Raw genomic sequence first — 17,644 nt, forward strand, 5'->3', positions numbered from 1 at the left:
AGAGTATATTAAATGACCCCCTAAGGAGTGATTCCCAGGGTGTCGCTACATGCTACACTACAAGTTTATTTAACATTGGAGACAAAGTCAATGGTTATGTCTGGCTGAACAGACTAGCACTGAAATATAAACTGTCCATCAACCACTGTAAAAATGCTTACATATTGCATTAATATGGATTCATTTCATGCCACTTAGGCCCAGATCCAGAAACGGGTGCTAAGCATTAGTATGCCTCACTCCCATTCATTAATTCCTATACTTAGCACCCTATTGTGGATTTGGGCCCTAGAGTAGTAACACCTGTACATCGAGCACAAAAACGGTATTTTGTCATGAAATTGACACTAAGAAATACATTTTGAACATGTGTCAGGGAATCAAGGTTCTTTACCCAGATTCTAAGTGCTTATGGATCCGCTTGGGGAAACAATTCAGCAGGAGTTAGGGAGGAGTTACACTATCCATGCACTATAACAGGATGTATCAAAATCCATGTGGGCGCTCTTCTTTTTTCCGGATTTTCACAGTGGTTTAAATTCCTCTGTCATATAATCTACATCAAATCTAAAATGATAAACAGGTTTCTTACACTTGATGCCAATTTAAATTAAATTTTTATATATATATATATATATATATATATATATATATATATATATATATATATATACTGTATATGGACTAACATGGCTATAACGGCTACTTCCGTTTTTATATATTATATATATATATATATATATATATATATATATATATATATATATATATATATATATATATATTTGTTTGCTGTGCGTGTAAGCTCATCTTTTGGGCGCTCAATACATAAAACTCCTGGTATTCTCTGTTTCTCAAAGCAAATGAGATTATAGTATGGCCATATTATCCTCATCCAATTAATAATACTTAAATTATTAGTAACGGCAACAAGTGAAAAGCTGTAAAGAGCGAACACTCAAGCGTATATCCAGGTGCCTCACACAGGTAGTTAGAATATTTTCCAGAGATGTTTGAAATAGTCCCAACTGTGTTCGTGAGTTGTGACTTTTTTGTGTGTTTTCGTTGTAACTTTGCTATTTTGTTTGATATTGCGCCAACCATTACAGGGTTAAAAAAAATGGGAAATCAGTATTAGATGCTGCGTTAATTTCGCCAACACAGGTTTACTGATCACGAAAAAGGGGTTTTTGCTGGAGAAAGAAAGCAAGATAGAATTGTGCGAAAAGAAAAACAATGCTTGCGAACTTTTTCACTCAAAACCAAGTCAGTTTCCGCATGGTTCGCGAAGTGGTGCGAAAATTTCGCAGGTCTCTCTGTTCTATTCAAGCCTCTTACATATCATGCAGCTAGAAACTTTTGTTTCAAGTTTGTTACACAGAACATGTTTCTCAGGCTAGGTTTACAGGTTAACTGTTGCATAAAACGTAGAGGTCAATAATGGCAGACGATATCCTAAAACACATGCATATTGTTAATTTAATGATCATCATCTAACTCCCTCAATCCTCCTATCGCGACATTTAACCACTCCCCACATTGTCAGACAAAAGAAGTAAAGCAGACTAAGTGCTTTGGTAGCTTGTTTCCTCCATTAAACATAATTTAGATCCAATACTTAAGTCTACAATCTTAATATACAGACCCCTAAATTGCTGTTTCCAGTTATTCTTGACTTCAAATAATTCCATTATTTCATTATTTCATGTGGGTTAATATTGACTCTTGCTGTAAAGTTATCAACTTTTTAAAAGAAACTTGCGCACTACAAGTATCGAATTGTTATAAGAAATGTAGCACTAAAAAGAAAATATCCAAAACTGATGCATATTCACACATGGTATTCCAGAAAAAAAAAGTGAAATATCACTGAAGCATGGCAGAGCAGGTATACAGTGCAGATACAAAAGAACTTTTCATTTGACTTCACATGTGCAATAAAAGAATATACTGCAACTCAAACTTTACAAGTAAACTCCTACCAGTTTATTCTACTATAAGGTGCTTATCATAAAGCAATTATAGTCTTGGCTGAGGATGTTCAGAACTATAACAGACATTAATGCATCTACTTTGTTCTGTAAAGACTACAGTTAGAATACCTTACATTTCTTAAACAAGACACAGAATAAAAACAGACTGAGGTACTGTAATGACAAGAATACTATTTTTGACAAGATATAAGACTTGGCTTACCTCTCCCCCAGGTCTTTCTAACATTGCTTCTTGAAAGCAGAAGAAAGTTAAGATCAGGTAGCTGACAAACATGATCATCAAGTCAATGTCAAAACTATCCTAGAGAAGAAAAAAAAAAATCCTTCTGCCAAGTGCTAACAGCTAACAGATGCACTTGTGCCTCAATATCTCAGCACAGCAGTTCTGCTATGCACTGATCTCCTCCTCACTCTGTGTCTAGCTCTTTCACTACAAGGAGCTTTGCTTTTAGCCACAGCTCTGAAGACAACTGGAAAGCTGATCCCTTCATGTAATGACTTCTCGCTGCTAGGGGAGGGGGAAGGAGACAGCAATGAGCTGGGGGCTGTAGTTCATATAAAGCAAAGAAGGGGAGGGACAGAATTGGTCCATGCCAAATTATGCATCTGCTCCAGTTAAAAGGTAATTTTTCAGTGCACAAGGAGACTTACTCTCTTAGAGGAATAACAGGGGAAAGTGTTAGGGCAACTTGTAAAAGATGTGTACAGGATGCTTAAAGCCGGGTGCTGAGGCTTCTTAAGCAAGAAAAAAATGCCAAGCTACAGGGGAAGAGAGATTAGCATAACAATTCAAATTAAATTACATATACAAAATTAAACCCAAGCAACATATTATTGTCCAAGTTCGTCATGCCCTACATACACAATGATCAATTATACAAGTACACTTAAATAACTGAAATACTAGATAGTGAAAACATTTACATTGCATGGAGTCTGTTCTGTGCAGATTTAAAAGCAAAGTGCTGTTCCAGTACTGTACAGTTATGTATCTGTTATAATTTCTTTTAAGATTGGAAATTGACAATCCATGTTATAAAACATTTGGTCAAATATATATCATGACCCCTGTACCCTCAACTCTTGCCCATTCCGTTTAAATAACCCACTCAAATAAATACAGACACCTTGGTTGGGTTCACAAACACCAAAACTCCTGGCCACCCAGTGAACCTGATTATGCTCACCCCCGTTACACTGCTGATCTTCTCTTCTGCCTCTACCACTTGCCCTCTTGACCCCATTCCCTCCCATCTCATTAAACCTCTTGCTCCTACTTTATTAACCATACACATTTTCGACTCCTCCCTTTGGTCTGGTACCTTTTCCACCTCCTTCACTCCTTCAAGCATGCAATATTTATACCATTACTTAAAAATACTACTGAGCTCTATAATTACCACCCTGTCTCTATCCTGCCTTTTGCCTCTAAACTCCTTGAACAACCTTGCATTCTCTCATTTGCTCAATTTACTTACCTCCTATTCTCTCCTAGATCCTCTACAATCTGGCTTCCAAATGCTCACTCCACCAAAACAGTCCTCACCAAAATAACTAATGACCTCGATGCTGCCAAAGACAAAGATAATTACACTCTGTTCATATTACTATACTTGACCTCTCTGCAGCTTTCGATACTGTAGACCACTCTCTTCTCATTCACATTATCCATGCCATTGGTATCTGTAACAGAGCTTGGTCCTGGATTTCCTCTTACTTCTCTCATTATACTTTCAGTGTCTTGTTTACTAACACCTCCTCACCCGCTGTTGATCTCTATGTGGGCCTACCCCAGGGGTCTGTCCTGGGACTTCTTTTCTCTTTACACAATCTCTCTAGGTGACCTTATATCTCTTGGGTTCAAATATTACCTTTATGCTGATGACACACAAATTTACTTTTCAACCCCTGTCCTTACACCTGCTGTACAGACCAAAATCTCGGAATGTCTCTCCACTATATCATCCTAAATGGCCCTCCGCCAACTCAAACTTAACATGTCAAAGACAAAACTCCTCATACTTCCTCCCAAGCTTGGTCCTACAGTCCCCTTCTCCATTACTATTTGTAGCACCACCATACACCCAGTAGCATAAGCACGCTGCCTAGGTGTCACATTCGATTCATCCTTCACATTCGCAATGTAGCTAAAACCTGTTGTTGTACCTCCATAACTTTGCAAAGATTCACCCTTTCCTATGTCACTGTACTGCTAAACCTCTAACCCAGGCCCACATTTTCTCCAGTCTTGACTATTGTAACCTTCTACTGTCCGGCCTTCCTGCCTCTCAACTGTCTCCCCTACAATCTATCCTAAACGCTGCTGCTAGAATCACTTTACACTCTCCAAAATCTGTCACCACGTCTCAACTGCAAAGATCCTGCTTCTGGCTTCCTATTAAATCCTGTATTACTTGCAAAATTCTCCCCACTTTTAAGGCTAAAGACTCTTCTCCCCCACCTTATATCTCAGCCCTAATTTCCCCTATACACCTGCCCGACTTGCGTTTTGCTCAAGGATATATTCCGTCTATCCCTTTTGTATCTCAAGCCATCTCCCTCTCACTGCCCCACACAGATACTAGACATCTCAGATGCACTGACCTTGACCCCTTGCAGATGCACTTACCAGAACACCCTCCTACTGTCTCTGTGAATTCTCCCTACTTACCACTTAGATTGTAAGCTCTTTGTGGCAGAGACTCCTTTTCGTTTCTTACTTTTATGTCTTAAAGCACTGTCACATGTATTACTGCTGTGAAGTACTGTGTACTGTACATGGATGGTGCTGTTTAAACAAAGATATACTGTACATACAGTACATGCATACATGACCCAGTGAGCACTCATGGTTCGTAACACTTGGGGACCATATGAGTACACCGTTCTGCTAGCCGCACCTAGCCTTGAACCAAAAACGCATCCTTTGGACCCCCCACTGTCCTCCAAATTAACCACCTTGGCAGTACTCGCTCCTCCAGCTGTGATAAATGTAATAACACCACCAACACCTTTAACCATACCGCCTCTTTTTTTTATTTAATAAAAAAATACAGAGGTATATCAGATACTGTATTAAGTTAATTTTTTCATGCTAGATTTATATTATATAGATATGACAGTATGGTATTCAGTGTTTTAAACATGTTACATATACTGTATATTGATACATGTACATCATCCTACTATGTATGTTTAATTATTGTGTTTATATTGTTTCATATTATTCAAAAACTAATACAAATATGAAATATATATATATATATATATATATATATATATATATATATATATATATATATATATATTTAATAGGTCACAATACCATCATAATATTAAACATAACATTACTCAATAACCAAAACCCCAAAAGGGGATGGGCCGGCGAGAACCTTTTGGGGAGGTGGTCAGAGGATGAGAGATGTAGGGTACAACTCGAGGCGACAGCCCCTTATGTAACCTAACCCAACCTCCGTCCCCTCCTCCCACCCAACGCATCACTCCATGGCTCCTCAGGCCAAGGGTCATGCAACCCTTCTTCTAATTGGCCATGGCTTTCTTTATATACACAATAGCAGATGGCTTTGGGTTTAAAACCCCTATATGTTGTACACTAATTTACTTACAGTACATTTTGATTTTCTTTTAAATAAGATGGTATTTTTCTAGCTTTTTATATTGGATTTGATGCTTATTTCATTCAGCCCTCCTGCCAGTGCTCTGCAAAAGGATTATTATTACATCAATATTTTTATTATAACATTCTTGGAACATGGGTTGTGTAATTGGCATGTGCACACACCCACTATAATAAAGGGGATTGATCACTTCAACCTGCTCACAACCTAGAATCCTTACCCTTGTTGCATGGGGAGGGAGCTCAAAAAAAGCTTATTAGAAGCACTATGCCACATAGCATATTCTAATACAGCCACAGGTATCAACCCATTAAAATACTCAAATACACAGTTTTCAATGGTAACCATGCAGGGCTTAATATATTTCTCACCCTAAAAATAAAGGGGCGGTCTTTCCTAAAACCAAAATAACACATTGGCAGTGACATGTTTAAGGAGATAAATGTAGGTAATTCAAATTTCTTTTTAACACAAATCAGACGCGTATGAACATTTTGGTGAGCTGGTCCACGAAAGGAGTTTGATTTCCTCTGGCTCCTTCCTTTTATGTGATGTCATTATGTGCAGAACAAGAGTTTGCACAGGTAAAACACGCCTCCCTCGCCACACTAAATTTTGCCCAAAAACTAAATTTGTTCGAGAGAGAATTGCATAGTACATTTTCAAAATAAACAATAATAACATCAGTGTTATTTCCTGATCAGTAGAAAGGTAATTCCTGGCATTGAGTCTTTTACCAAATAGCAAAACACGTTAAAATGTAAAATCAGAAATAAAATATTAAACGTGCAACATTTTTCCCCCCTCATTTAGGCAATACACATAACAGTTACATTTTCGAAAGGTTTATTCAACTTGGACGGTGGAACAATCATCACTGGGATTTGGTTCTGCAGTGGATCGGGTTCAAAAAGGGCGATTTGCGGATTTCCAATTATTATTACCAATAGACTCCACGGATTCCGCAACCCGTGGACGGATTTGTAGAATCCAATCCGCGGATTCAGCAATTCGTTGGCGGATTCATGAATCCGCGGATTGGATTCTACAAATCCGTACACAGGTTGTATCCAGTGGCGGTTTTTGATGAATCCGCGCGGATTCAAACCGACCAAATCCATGTGCGAATTTTACGCCGCAAAATTGATGTTGGGTTGAAAATGCGAAAAAAATCTGAAAAACAGATTCACCCGTCGCTTGTCATCATATCTTCAAACCCATATTAACCAAATCCTAATCTATGACTTTTGATTTGCACAATGTGTAATCAGTTTCACTAGGACTCTGTCATGCACAAAATGAAAGGCAAAAGACAGCATAGGATATAGAAGATAGATTAGGGGTGCCACATTTACATTTTTATAAAACGGGACGTTGAAATCCAGTATTAAAGTGCGACGCCATATTTAGTGAGGAATGATTTGCAAATGCTTCGAGCTAACAAGTAGCGATGGGAGAAAATGTAACTCTGGCCTGGAATTATGAGATGATCCGGCAGTGTCCTAACTTAATTATTTTAATAATTTAGTAAGGTCAATAAAAAAGGCACTGCAAAAATGGAACATTTGGATGTCTATAACAAGGTGCCTGCCCCTCAAAATCTGTGGGCGCACAAAAAATATAGCAATGAACAAATAGAGAAAGTGGCAGCACTGAAAATTGGAAAAACTCCCCAATTTTTGGGAAATCCTTGCATGGAAGATGCTCACACAAAAGGTGGTCTTTCTCAAAGCATGTACTGCATTTTTAATTTGTGCAATTAAACATAGTTGAAAACGAGAGGTACTGTAACTCTCAATGGATTACTTCCTGATAAAACATTTGATAAATAAAAATAAATAAGTAAATGCAGACGATACCATCTTTTTTGTGAGCATCTTCCGTGTAAGGATTTCCCAAAAAATTGTGAATTTTACCTATTTTGAGTGTTGCCACTTTTTCTCTTTTTTCAATAATTTAGTAAAGCGACATCTATGGAAAAAAGGCAATTAGTGCACTCAAGTAGAATCGATTACGTTTTTTTATGACCGATTTTATTACAGTACAGTAATGTTAAGTTCAGGCATTTCACGTCAAGGCACTAAAATATGGGACGATTATGCGTCCCGACAGACCTTTCCGGGACAACGGGGACAAGCCAATGAAATAAGGGACAATCCTGTGTGTACAGGACGTCCGGCAACCCTAAGATAGCTCAGGATCAATGATGATATCATGGGACAGTACCACAGGTACTGTTTAAGTGTTTATACCAAAGGTCAAGGGGAAGATAGTGTAACCAGCTGGTGGGTATTGTGTTTAATTAATTAAGTGGTTATGGAAAAACTATTACCATGTAGTGATTGTTATAACCTAAACAGAAGACATATGCAGCAGAACGTCTATACGTGTTAAAACATATGTTCTGCAGTCCATTAGCCATTCTTAGCATTTGTATTTTTACTGGATGCACTCGTTCTACACTAATATGTTTATTGAAACCTTCTTTATTCAACAAACAGGATGTTCATTTTACCTTCTCCAGCTATAAATCATACCATTGGGTAATGACTACTGCTATTAGGAAGGTCACAGACGGGTTTTGTCTCTTCCACCTGGAGGTGATGACAAGGGCACCATGTTATTTCCTGTACAGTATGTCTTAAAGATGACTAGACTTCTTTCTAAGTAACAGTAGCAGGAAAAATATTTATGGGATTGTGAAAGACTATAAAAATGGTTGGGACCTCCCTTTTATTTCATAACACAAGTCACATTTTCTGGTGAGTAGTAGTTGACGCAGCTTCTGTAACTTTGTTCTTTGAAAGATGGGATTTTATTGTGCTATGGGTTGCCTAAAGCATGTACAGTATATACAGTGTTTCTGTTACCAAAATACATATATTTCTCATCAGCAGTTCCTCAGGGGAAACATATAAATAACTCCTGGCCTCTATCCCCCAAATGCATTGTATGACTTTTATAGACATTTAAAATTTCCCCATTATGTCTGAGTCACCTGAAAAATACGATTTCCTATGGTGAAAGCTGCTGGGAATCGTACATATAAGAAATGACCCACTACTGTACAAATGTAGCAAGCTTTATTTAAAAAATGTTTTTTTTAATTACCGATGAAGTAGAATATCAAGTTAAAATGCAGAATATCCCAAAGTTTCCAAAGGATTCAAAATGCAGTGATAAAGCAGAATATCACAACATATTCCACCGTAACGCACCATCGGGAGCAATAACCCTCGCTACATCTGTATGTTACTCAGCTCTGTGTATACTAGAGCAAACACAGGGATTGACACATTATAAAAAGGATCCAAATTGCTTTGGAGGAAGGTCCAAGACGGAAAGAAGTGTGTGTGATTGTCCTGGTGGTAGTCAAGTCATCATGCAGGCCTTCTCATAAAAAGGAAGCAGTTGCTACCCCGGGGAACACCGTTTCGCCACTTTTTTTTTAAGGAACAACAAGAAACTCCCATTATAATGATTTTGGAATTATTAGATATGGTCCCGGATGACTGGGAGTAGATAAATCGTTTGTCCTCCACGTTCCTTTATTTAAAGCTGAATTGTGTAATGTAGTATAGACATATATTCATTTTCTTTTGATTAAGTCTTGGCACCTTCTTTCTTACAAAAAACACTACTGATTATAGGTATATATGTTCACAGTATTTGTGCTTGAAAGTATCTATATTTTGTGCTTATCCCCAGCTTGTGCATGTTATGAAATGGTCAAAATGGTAATTTCTTTTCCATACAGTATGCGATTATCATCAGCATTTCTGGGGGGTTTTCTTCGAGAATATACCGTTACCAACGCCATAGTATCCATCTATTACTTTGTTTTCCTATATTCACATCCCCAAATGACCTTTCCGGTGCCACTTCAACGTTAACTTAAACAAGACATTAGATCTTTAAAAAAAGGACTTAATGAAAATAATACTCTAATGCTTTCAGTAGTTTATGAGATGACCAAGATGAAGGATTTTTGATGGAACAAACACTACAAATACTAACACATTTACCAAATGTTATTGTGGATCATAACGTTGAAAAACAACATAGTTCCGTCTTGTTGCCAACTTGATGATTTGATATATGGTTAATAAGCACAGCAGTTCAATTCCTACGTTGAAAAAAAATCTGGCTGAAATGAATGTTTCTGTTCTTTTGCCTCCAACTGCATTAACATCCACAGCGTGTGCTACAATATACATTTCACCAACTCAACATCTTTGGCTTCTTACAGGCAGAAAAGCACAGTAACAGGAGAGGCATCTAAGCAGAATTAACAGCAGATTGTATAACGCTGAATTAACAGCAGACTTCAAATTGGCATTTTTTTCCCTTGACTGTATAAAAGAAATTATGGGTACTTTACAATTTCACTTTTAACTATAGTCTTGTCAGTCCATATTATGTCTAGCATGTCAGCACATGCAAAGTATTTGATAATAAATCCAATTTTGGGGTTGTTCGGTAAATTATGGATTAAATTGGGCATCTTTTCCGTCATTTTTATTTTTTCCCCTAAAGTTTGCTCAAATGTAATGCTTTGGTCTCTGAGATATGTGATCCTGAAAATTGCTATTTTCATGAAATTCAGACTTTCACACTAAACTGATTCCTACTAAAGTACATTTTTGTACGCTACTCGCATTGTATGTTTCAGATTTAAATTTGTCATATACTGTAAGAAGGAGAACAGTGTATTTACCAAGCATCAAATGTAAAAAGGATCTGTAGTAGACGCGGATCCCAAGGAATGTCCTTGGGGTCCGCGTCGAACACAGATACTTTTTCCATTTTTTGCTGAATCAATACGTGACTTGAGGGACACCAACGGGACATACAGGCTACCAGCTGATGAAGCCTCAGACGAAGAAGCAGCGAATGGCAGGAGTACATGCAGCTCCCCACCAGCTACAAGAGAGGTACGTGATCCTAGCATTTACAGGAGGGTATGCTTCTTGCGCTTTGCATGTCAGCTGGGCAGGTCTGCTATATAATCAATTACTATGTACTCTCCAACTCTTCATAACTGTTTGAGTCTTAACCACTTGCATATTCTTTATCCCGTTTTCATGAAGTACCCCGCTATATGACCGATATACCAGAGGCTTTTCACTGTGCTCTTAATGGAGTTTGATACAGCTATTTTACTTACCTGTTATTTACCAAGCATGGCCATGAATGTGAAACTACTTTAGTAAAGACTACACAGGCACAACCCACTTCATTGTTCTCTTTTGGTGGCATCTGTTACATTCTCCACCAACATTGCTACTGAAACCTATGGAAATGCTGTTGTATTGTGCATTATAACAGGGCACTACTGTTTGTTATGGCATCTGGAGAAACAATGAAGCCTGGTACATCTGTAGCACATGAGCACACACAAGTCTAATGAACAGGATGAATGACAGTCACTCAACGTAGTTGAAGGGGAAAAAAAGCTAAACTTACTGTCCTTCATTAGCCAATATTAACCATTGTACAGTAAATAATAACATATTGCCAATATATTGGATATTAGCAGGAAAGAGTAATCTTTGTCCATTGCTCACCTACTGCACTTGCAGCAACCATTATCGTGGTGCTTTTCACCTTTGGATTTGGCTTCATTTGTACAGCGCCTGAATAAGGACAAGATCCAAACCCATCTGAATCAATTAAATCCAATGTGCCTGTTCCAGCTGTTTTGTACTACTGAGTTTTAGTGCAAAAAATAGTCCTTTATTGGACCAGTGCTACAGTTCTTTGCAGATGTTTATACAATCTCTTTTCAGGAATGAAAGTCTCTTATGCGCATATAAATGATATAAGAAGCAAGACTATTCACATAGAACAGCTAAGAAATGTAACATTCCATACAAGCAGTCCCAACTCTGAGGGCTCCAATTAGTGAAGCTGACAAAGTTTATTCTAAAATGATATTAGGAGGTGTTTTATGCTGGAACTCTCTCAGTGTTCGTGTCAAGGTAACCTGCACCTATTTTGTTCCACTTACCATAAGGTATTTTTGGGAGGGACAATAAGGTAGACTAGGAAGGAGTTCTGTAATTAAGCCATCACCTTGGTTTCTGTATAGCACAATAAATCTGTTTGTGGATAACAGTGGTGCGCAACCATTTTTTAGCCACGACACCGAAATATAAATGTCACCATGCGACCCCCCCCCCCCCCCGGCTCAAAAATATTAGAGAATTAACTCTGCGGGGTCCCTGCTTCTGAATGGGACCCCAGCAGCATTAATATTCTGACAAACTGCAGAAACAAACTTGCACTACAGCAGCAGCAGCAGCAGCCCATGTCTATGTCCCTCTCCGTGTCTCTCCAGCAGAAGCAGCAGTCTCTCCGGCTTCGTTCAGTGTGTGTGTGTGTGTGTGTGTGTGTGTGTGTGTGTGTGTGTGTGTGTGTGTGTGTGTGTGTGTGTGTGTATATATATACACACACACACACACACATATATATATTAAATGGGCTCCATGTGAATGGATATTCCAGGCAAAAGGTGACACATGGTGTGCTCATTTGCATGTCATTTCCCAGAATCCCTTGCTGCAGTGGAAACACTGTATGCTAGGTGATAATGGTTGAAAGACAGGGTTGCAGACCTGTCTAAGACATGTGAATGTTCTCACAAGTGATAATATATATATATATATATATATAGGAAAAAGTAAGGGGAAGAGATATGGCGCCACCTAAATCTATTCAAACATAAATATGGCAAATAATGATGATAATCTATGCGGTTCAAACTAAAAAATAAAAAATACATGTGTAAAAATATAAACAAATAAGTGAATAATGTCCAGATATGTCAAATACAATACAAATCAAAATCCAGCTCCACACGCTGTCCAAATGAGTCTTTGCAGCCTGAATGCAGGGGGTAACCACTCCCTCCAAGATAGCTACAGAAAAAACAAACAAAAAACAGGCGCACTCATAGCGTATTAAAGCTTACAAAATGTATATGGAGTTGGATATGTAAAAATGCACACTCACAAACATAACGGGAATAAAAGCATTCATGAGTAATTCTCAATCGCCAGCCAGGATGCAGGATATCAGCCGCTCCAGTATAACCGTCCGATGTGCAGGAAATACAGTAACACTGCAATTTTACTCCATGTACAAGAACAAGTGGGAAGTGTCTCTCTACTCCCAGCCCTTCGTCACTGTAATGAGCCTCTGGTAACAGTCTCGCGAGATTTGGTGACGTCACTGGGCTCTCCGGATGCACTGCGGCGATCCCCGCAAGGATATCCGTGTATATGGCTATGTTTGATATTGAGTACCAAATAAAAAAAGCCCCATAGATGGAATGGCATGTAAATATTAAAACTGGACAATATAGGTCACAAAGCACTCCCAGTGAGTGAGTGTGCATTTTTACATATCCAACTCCATATAAATTTTGTAGACTTTAATATGCTATGAGTGCGCCTGTTTTTTGTTTGTTTTTTCTGTAGATTATATATATATATATATATATATATATATATATATATAGTCAGGTATGGAGATTAGCACTCACGGTTTTGTTGCAGGAGGCAGATGCTTGTCCCATAGAGAGTATGTAGACATATGGAGACCAGGGGATCCTGATAGCCAAAAAGAGACAGCACACTGCAGGTATGGTATCAAAAAAGTGTATTCAGTAACACAAGGCCGCCAACGTTTCGGTCCTCCCAACGGGACCTTCCTCCTGCCCTGAGGAAGGTCCCGTTGGGAGGACCGAAACGTTGGCGGCCTTGTGTTACTGAATACACTTTTTTGATACCATACCTGCAGTGTGCTGTCTCTTTTTGGCTATCAGGATCCCCTGGTCTCCATATGTCATATATATATATATATATGCCCATATTCTGACATCTACTACGTCATCCAGGCTGGCTGAACGGAGCCAGAAAGACTGCTGCTTGTGCTGGGGAGACAAAGACATGGAGGGAGGGAGACACGCTTTTTTGGTCAGAAGATTAACGCTGCAGGTGACCCCCCGCAAATGTGACAATGATCTCCAAGAGCATCGCGACCCATGGGTTGTGCACCAGTGGTGTATATGTCAGAGTGCCCTTCTTTTCATTTATAATACTTGTACAGAGAAGTGCTACTAAAATGGTGCATGGTTTACAGCAGGGGTGTACAAACTTGTCTGTTTGTGCCCCCCATGTCTGCTCTCCCCTCTGCTCATGCCCTCCCCCCCTTACTGTCTCTCTGGCATCGGCGGCATCATATGACATCACAACGTCATTTGACGCCGCTTTGTCATGGCAACACGTTGCCGAAGATCCAGCTGAGAGCAGGTAAGTGGGAGTTAGAGAGTCCTCACGCCTCCCCCGGCATTTAGAGCGTGGGGCCTCTGTAAGTGCCGCCCTCCCCCCAGAAAACCCCTCAGTTTGCGCACCCCTAGTCTGCATCACACGACTTATCAGGAAAGGCTAGAGGACCATAATATTTACAGCTTTGTGGGTGGAAGGGAGAGGGGGATATGATCAAAACATTCACAGAGGGTTTCAACAAAGTACAATTTTGAACGTGATTGAAAATGCAAAGCCCATTGACTTTACAGCGGGAATCTGATTAGTCACAAACTTTAGTATCGAAGCAAACTTCATCAAATCAAAATAGGCAATATTTGGCAACAAAAGATGTCGCAGTTTACATTACACGTAAGGAACGTACTAGGTTCCTCACATTTGTTGCAGAAAGAAGTTGCTGGTGCCGATCAATAGAGCGACTCTGAATAATGTTACATGAGTATTAATGATAACCAACTCCAGGTGTTAATTACTTTCACAGTTATAATTAGGCACTGAGACAACAAATCTGTCATTTCACAAATAGATAATATTTGTTTAAAAAGATCAACTATTCACTTAAATAATAACCTGGAACAAAAGATTAATAGGATTTGCAAGGTCTGAGTTGCATTAAAATAGTAATGTTTTTCAACTAGCAGTAATTCAAAAGCCATAAAAAAAGTTAGCTTGAAAATGTGCCTGTCAGTTATTAAATGCAGAAGAAAAAAACTGAGTTCAAGACACAAGAAAAACTAACACATTCTTCTCCATTTATGATATAGGAATTACAATGGCTCCATGCTTAAGTTCACTACGGCAGGGGAAAAAAAGAGTTAAGAAAAATGTTATAAGCATAATGTAGTAAATGAACATCTGGAACGTGGAAAACAAACTGGGGAATGTAGGTGATGTATGATAGACTACATTAAGCTAAAAAGTAGCTTATTTATTTTTTGATGATAAAGCACCACAAATTCCTTCCATTCCTCAATTTTTTTTAGTTGTGACCTAGAGCCTGTCTAAAACGTACCTATAGCTAACTCAATACCATAAATAGTACAGAAACTCTTGCAGTGCTTTGTATTTTACATTTCTCATTTGCAAGTGGAGTAAAGGAGCAATCCATGCAATATCCTATATGTATGGTTTAAAATAAATCAGCTCTGTAGTATTAGATAATACTTACTACCTTTTTAAAAAAAATTAAACTCTTAATGCCATTTTTAATGAGTTTTAATAAACTAAGCATCCTTTGATTTCTATAACAGATTTCAGCTCACTTCCCCAGCAGTGCAATATCTATGCAACACTTTCCTATTTGTGATAATTTGTTGCCAATATTCCCAGCAGTTTTAGCTGCAAACTGTAACAATACAGAATGTTACCTTTGTAATTTAAGAATACATTGTAGCTGCTGAGATACTGACTGAAAGATTGATTGAAACTGAAAGGTAGCCATTTAGTGAACCACGAGAAGCAGGATCTTTGCTGATCGATTATGTTATAATGTTATGAAATAATATTATGCTGATACTGTATGTTATCTACCTCCATATTAAGTAATCCAGATCAACATCATATAGAGACAGGTAACACAATGTTATTGGATTCTAGCACAGTATTCATTCCTATTCTGAAAGTGTTTCTCTCAGTTTACAGCAGTAGAGTCTGATTCCATTAGGTCTCTTGTCTACTGTAGGGTAGAGTCATGCATAGCTAATGATGCGGTATCTCTAATAATTTTAATGGAAGTCACTGCGTCTCACCATACTGAATAATGAATATATAACGTTGAGTTGGAGGAGTTTACATGCAAGTAGATATTAATAAAGCTGCTGAAACTCCCAGGTTCCTAGAAAATGTACCTTTAAATTTACTGGTGAACTGAAAAAAGGTGGCTTCCAGGATCATCTAATAAGAAGCCACAATATCATGCCCCGGCAACATTGCAGCTTCCAATTGGCCCACGAAAGCGAGGCTGACCCTGCAGCCATATTGATTTCCCAAAAGCGAAAAAAATAAGCAGTAAATGCAAATTAAATTTCTCTGTAACCGGAGGCTCCCCGATACGGAAGTTAGAGGGATTTCGGTCTTGAAGACACCATATGTTAGGGGGTTTGTGGGTGCTGCTTTAAGCTTGAGACACCCCTTGGACTTCTTCAGTGTGTGTGGACACTCAGATTGGATTTTTCAGTGAGGATAAACTCACAGCTGAATAAAAGCATACAGTAAAACAGAGATCTATTAAAGTTTCCCTGTTGCAAAACGAATCCATCCCCAGTGTAAAAGCAGCACCCCATTTATCAAAGAAACAAAGTCCACTGATTCCTATGAGATTTGTTTTATTTGATAAATATAGTGCTGTTTTATGTAGCAGATTTATAACAAGTACTAATTGCTCCCTTGGCAAGACTGGTTGGTAGAAAAATTGTAACTATATGTTTTCAACAAAGCTGCTTCTTCCCTGATTAATAACATACAAGTGTTATCCAAGTTCCTTTGTGCACAAAGATTTGTATACTTTGTAAATGACATGTCGTAATAGTATTGTAATATATGTATGTGTTTTTCTGGCTTGAGATGTTTCTTGGAGAAAATACATATATGATTAAATAGAATGCAATATACAGTAATTGGTAGAGGTTTTCTATCCTATGTTTTAGAATGTTACACAAGTCTGCCTCTATTAAAATGGCATTTTTTTTGCAAAGGATTTTGCTCTCATGCAATGAAGCATGTTTGTCTCGGGATATGGTACCTGCTGTATGGTATTATCATAGAGTTCCTTAAATAGCTACTCACTAATGATATCCATTTAATCTGTACACCCTTGAAATTCAAATGAACTGCTCTTTAGTCTGTATATTTCCTTTCCTTTGATATTAAGAGAACCACTCTTCACATATTCAAGATATCCAAGTAGCTCTATAAGACTGTTAGGAAAATTGTCATTAAAATCAGTCAAATTATGGCAAGTCCTTTTCTGGTGATGAGTGTTTGTAAAATGTAACACCATATCACTTAAAACAAACATATTTTGAATATCTCTGCAATCTTCCCCTTTATCTTCCCTTTTCTACTGAAGATGCTGTTGATGCTTTGCTTTGCAAAATGTTGCAAGTACCTTTCTCTGTGAAGAATATATAGATAACCTACTGATGCAGCCACGAGTATCTGAACACTTGCCTGGGATAATCTGGGCCAATACCCCTGTAATGCTGCAACATTTCTGTGACATTTTTGCAAACAGACTAATGGCCCATCGGATTAACACAGCGGGGGTCCCTAGCAGTCCCATTCAAACTGAATGAGACTGCCAGGGACCCCCGCTGTGTTAATCCGATGGGCCATTAGTCTGTTTGCAGAAACGTCACAGAAATGTTGCAACATTACTGGGAGATTGCCCCAGATTTTCAAAGGCAAGTGTTCGGATACTCGTGGCTGCATCAATATAATATAATATTATGTTATATTATAACACAGCATGTAAATCTACTGGAAAAGAGTGGGATCTGCTTCAGGAGTAGGAACATTTCACCCAATAAATTAAAATCTTAGAAAGCAGATAATAACGTAGGAGAGCAGTAAATATATATATATATATATATATATATATATATATATATATATATATAATAACTGTTAAGTGTATGAAGGAATTGTGCCATGAAAAATAAAGAAATTGAGAAGTATATACAGT

General features: G+C 38.1%; 1 protein-coding gene across 4 annotated transcripts in view; it reads right to left on the reverse strand.

The window, feature by feature from the left end:
• Positions 1–17,644, reverse strand: part of THSD4 (thrombospondin type 1 domain containing 4) — a 531,228-nt gene that overhangs the window by 173,218 nt on the left and 340,366 nt on the right. The window contains exon 1 of one of the 4 annotated variants that reach the window (XM_075575823.1): positions 2,197–2,494. The exons of the other annotated variants lie outside the window; for them this stretch is intronic. Within the exon in view, the coding sequence (XP_075431938.1) occupies positions 2,197–2,274 (78 nt within the window). The 5' untranslated portion in view covers positions 2,275–2,494. Of the gene's footprint in view, positions 1–2,196; positions 2,495–17,644 lie in introns of those variants that run through there. 4 annotated transcript variants of the gene reach the window in all.

Source organism: Ascaphus truei, chromosome 18 (assembly GCF_040206685.1).
Source record: "Ascaphus truei isolate aAscTru1 chromosome 18, aAscTru1.hap1, whole genome shotgun sequence".
Lineage (NCBI taxonomy): Eukaryota > Metazoa > Chordata > Amphibia > Anura > Ascaphidae > Ascaphus > Ascaphus truei.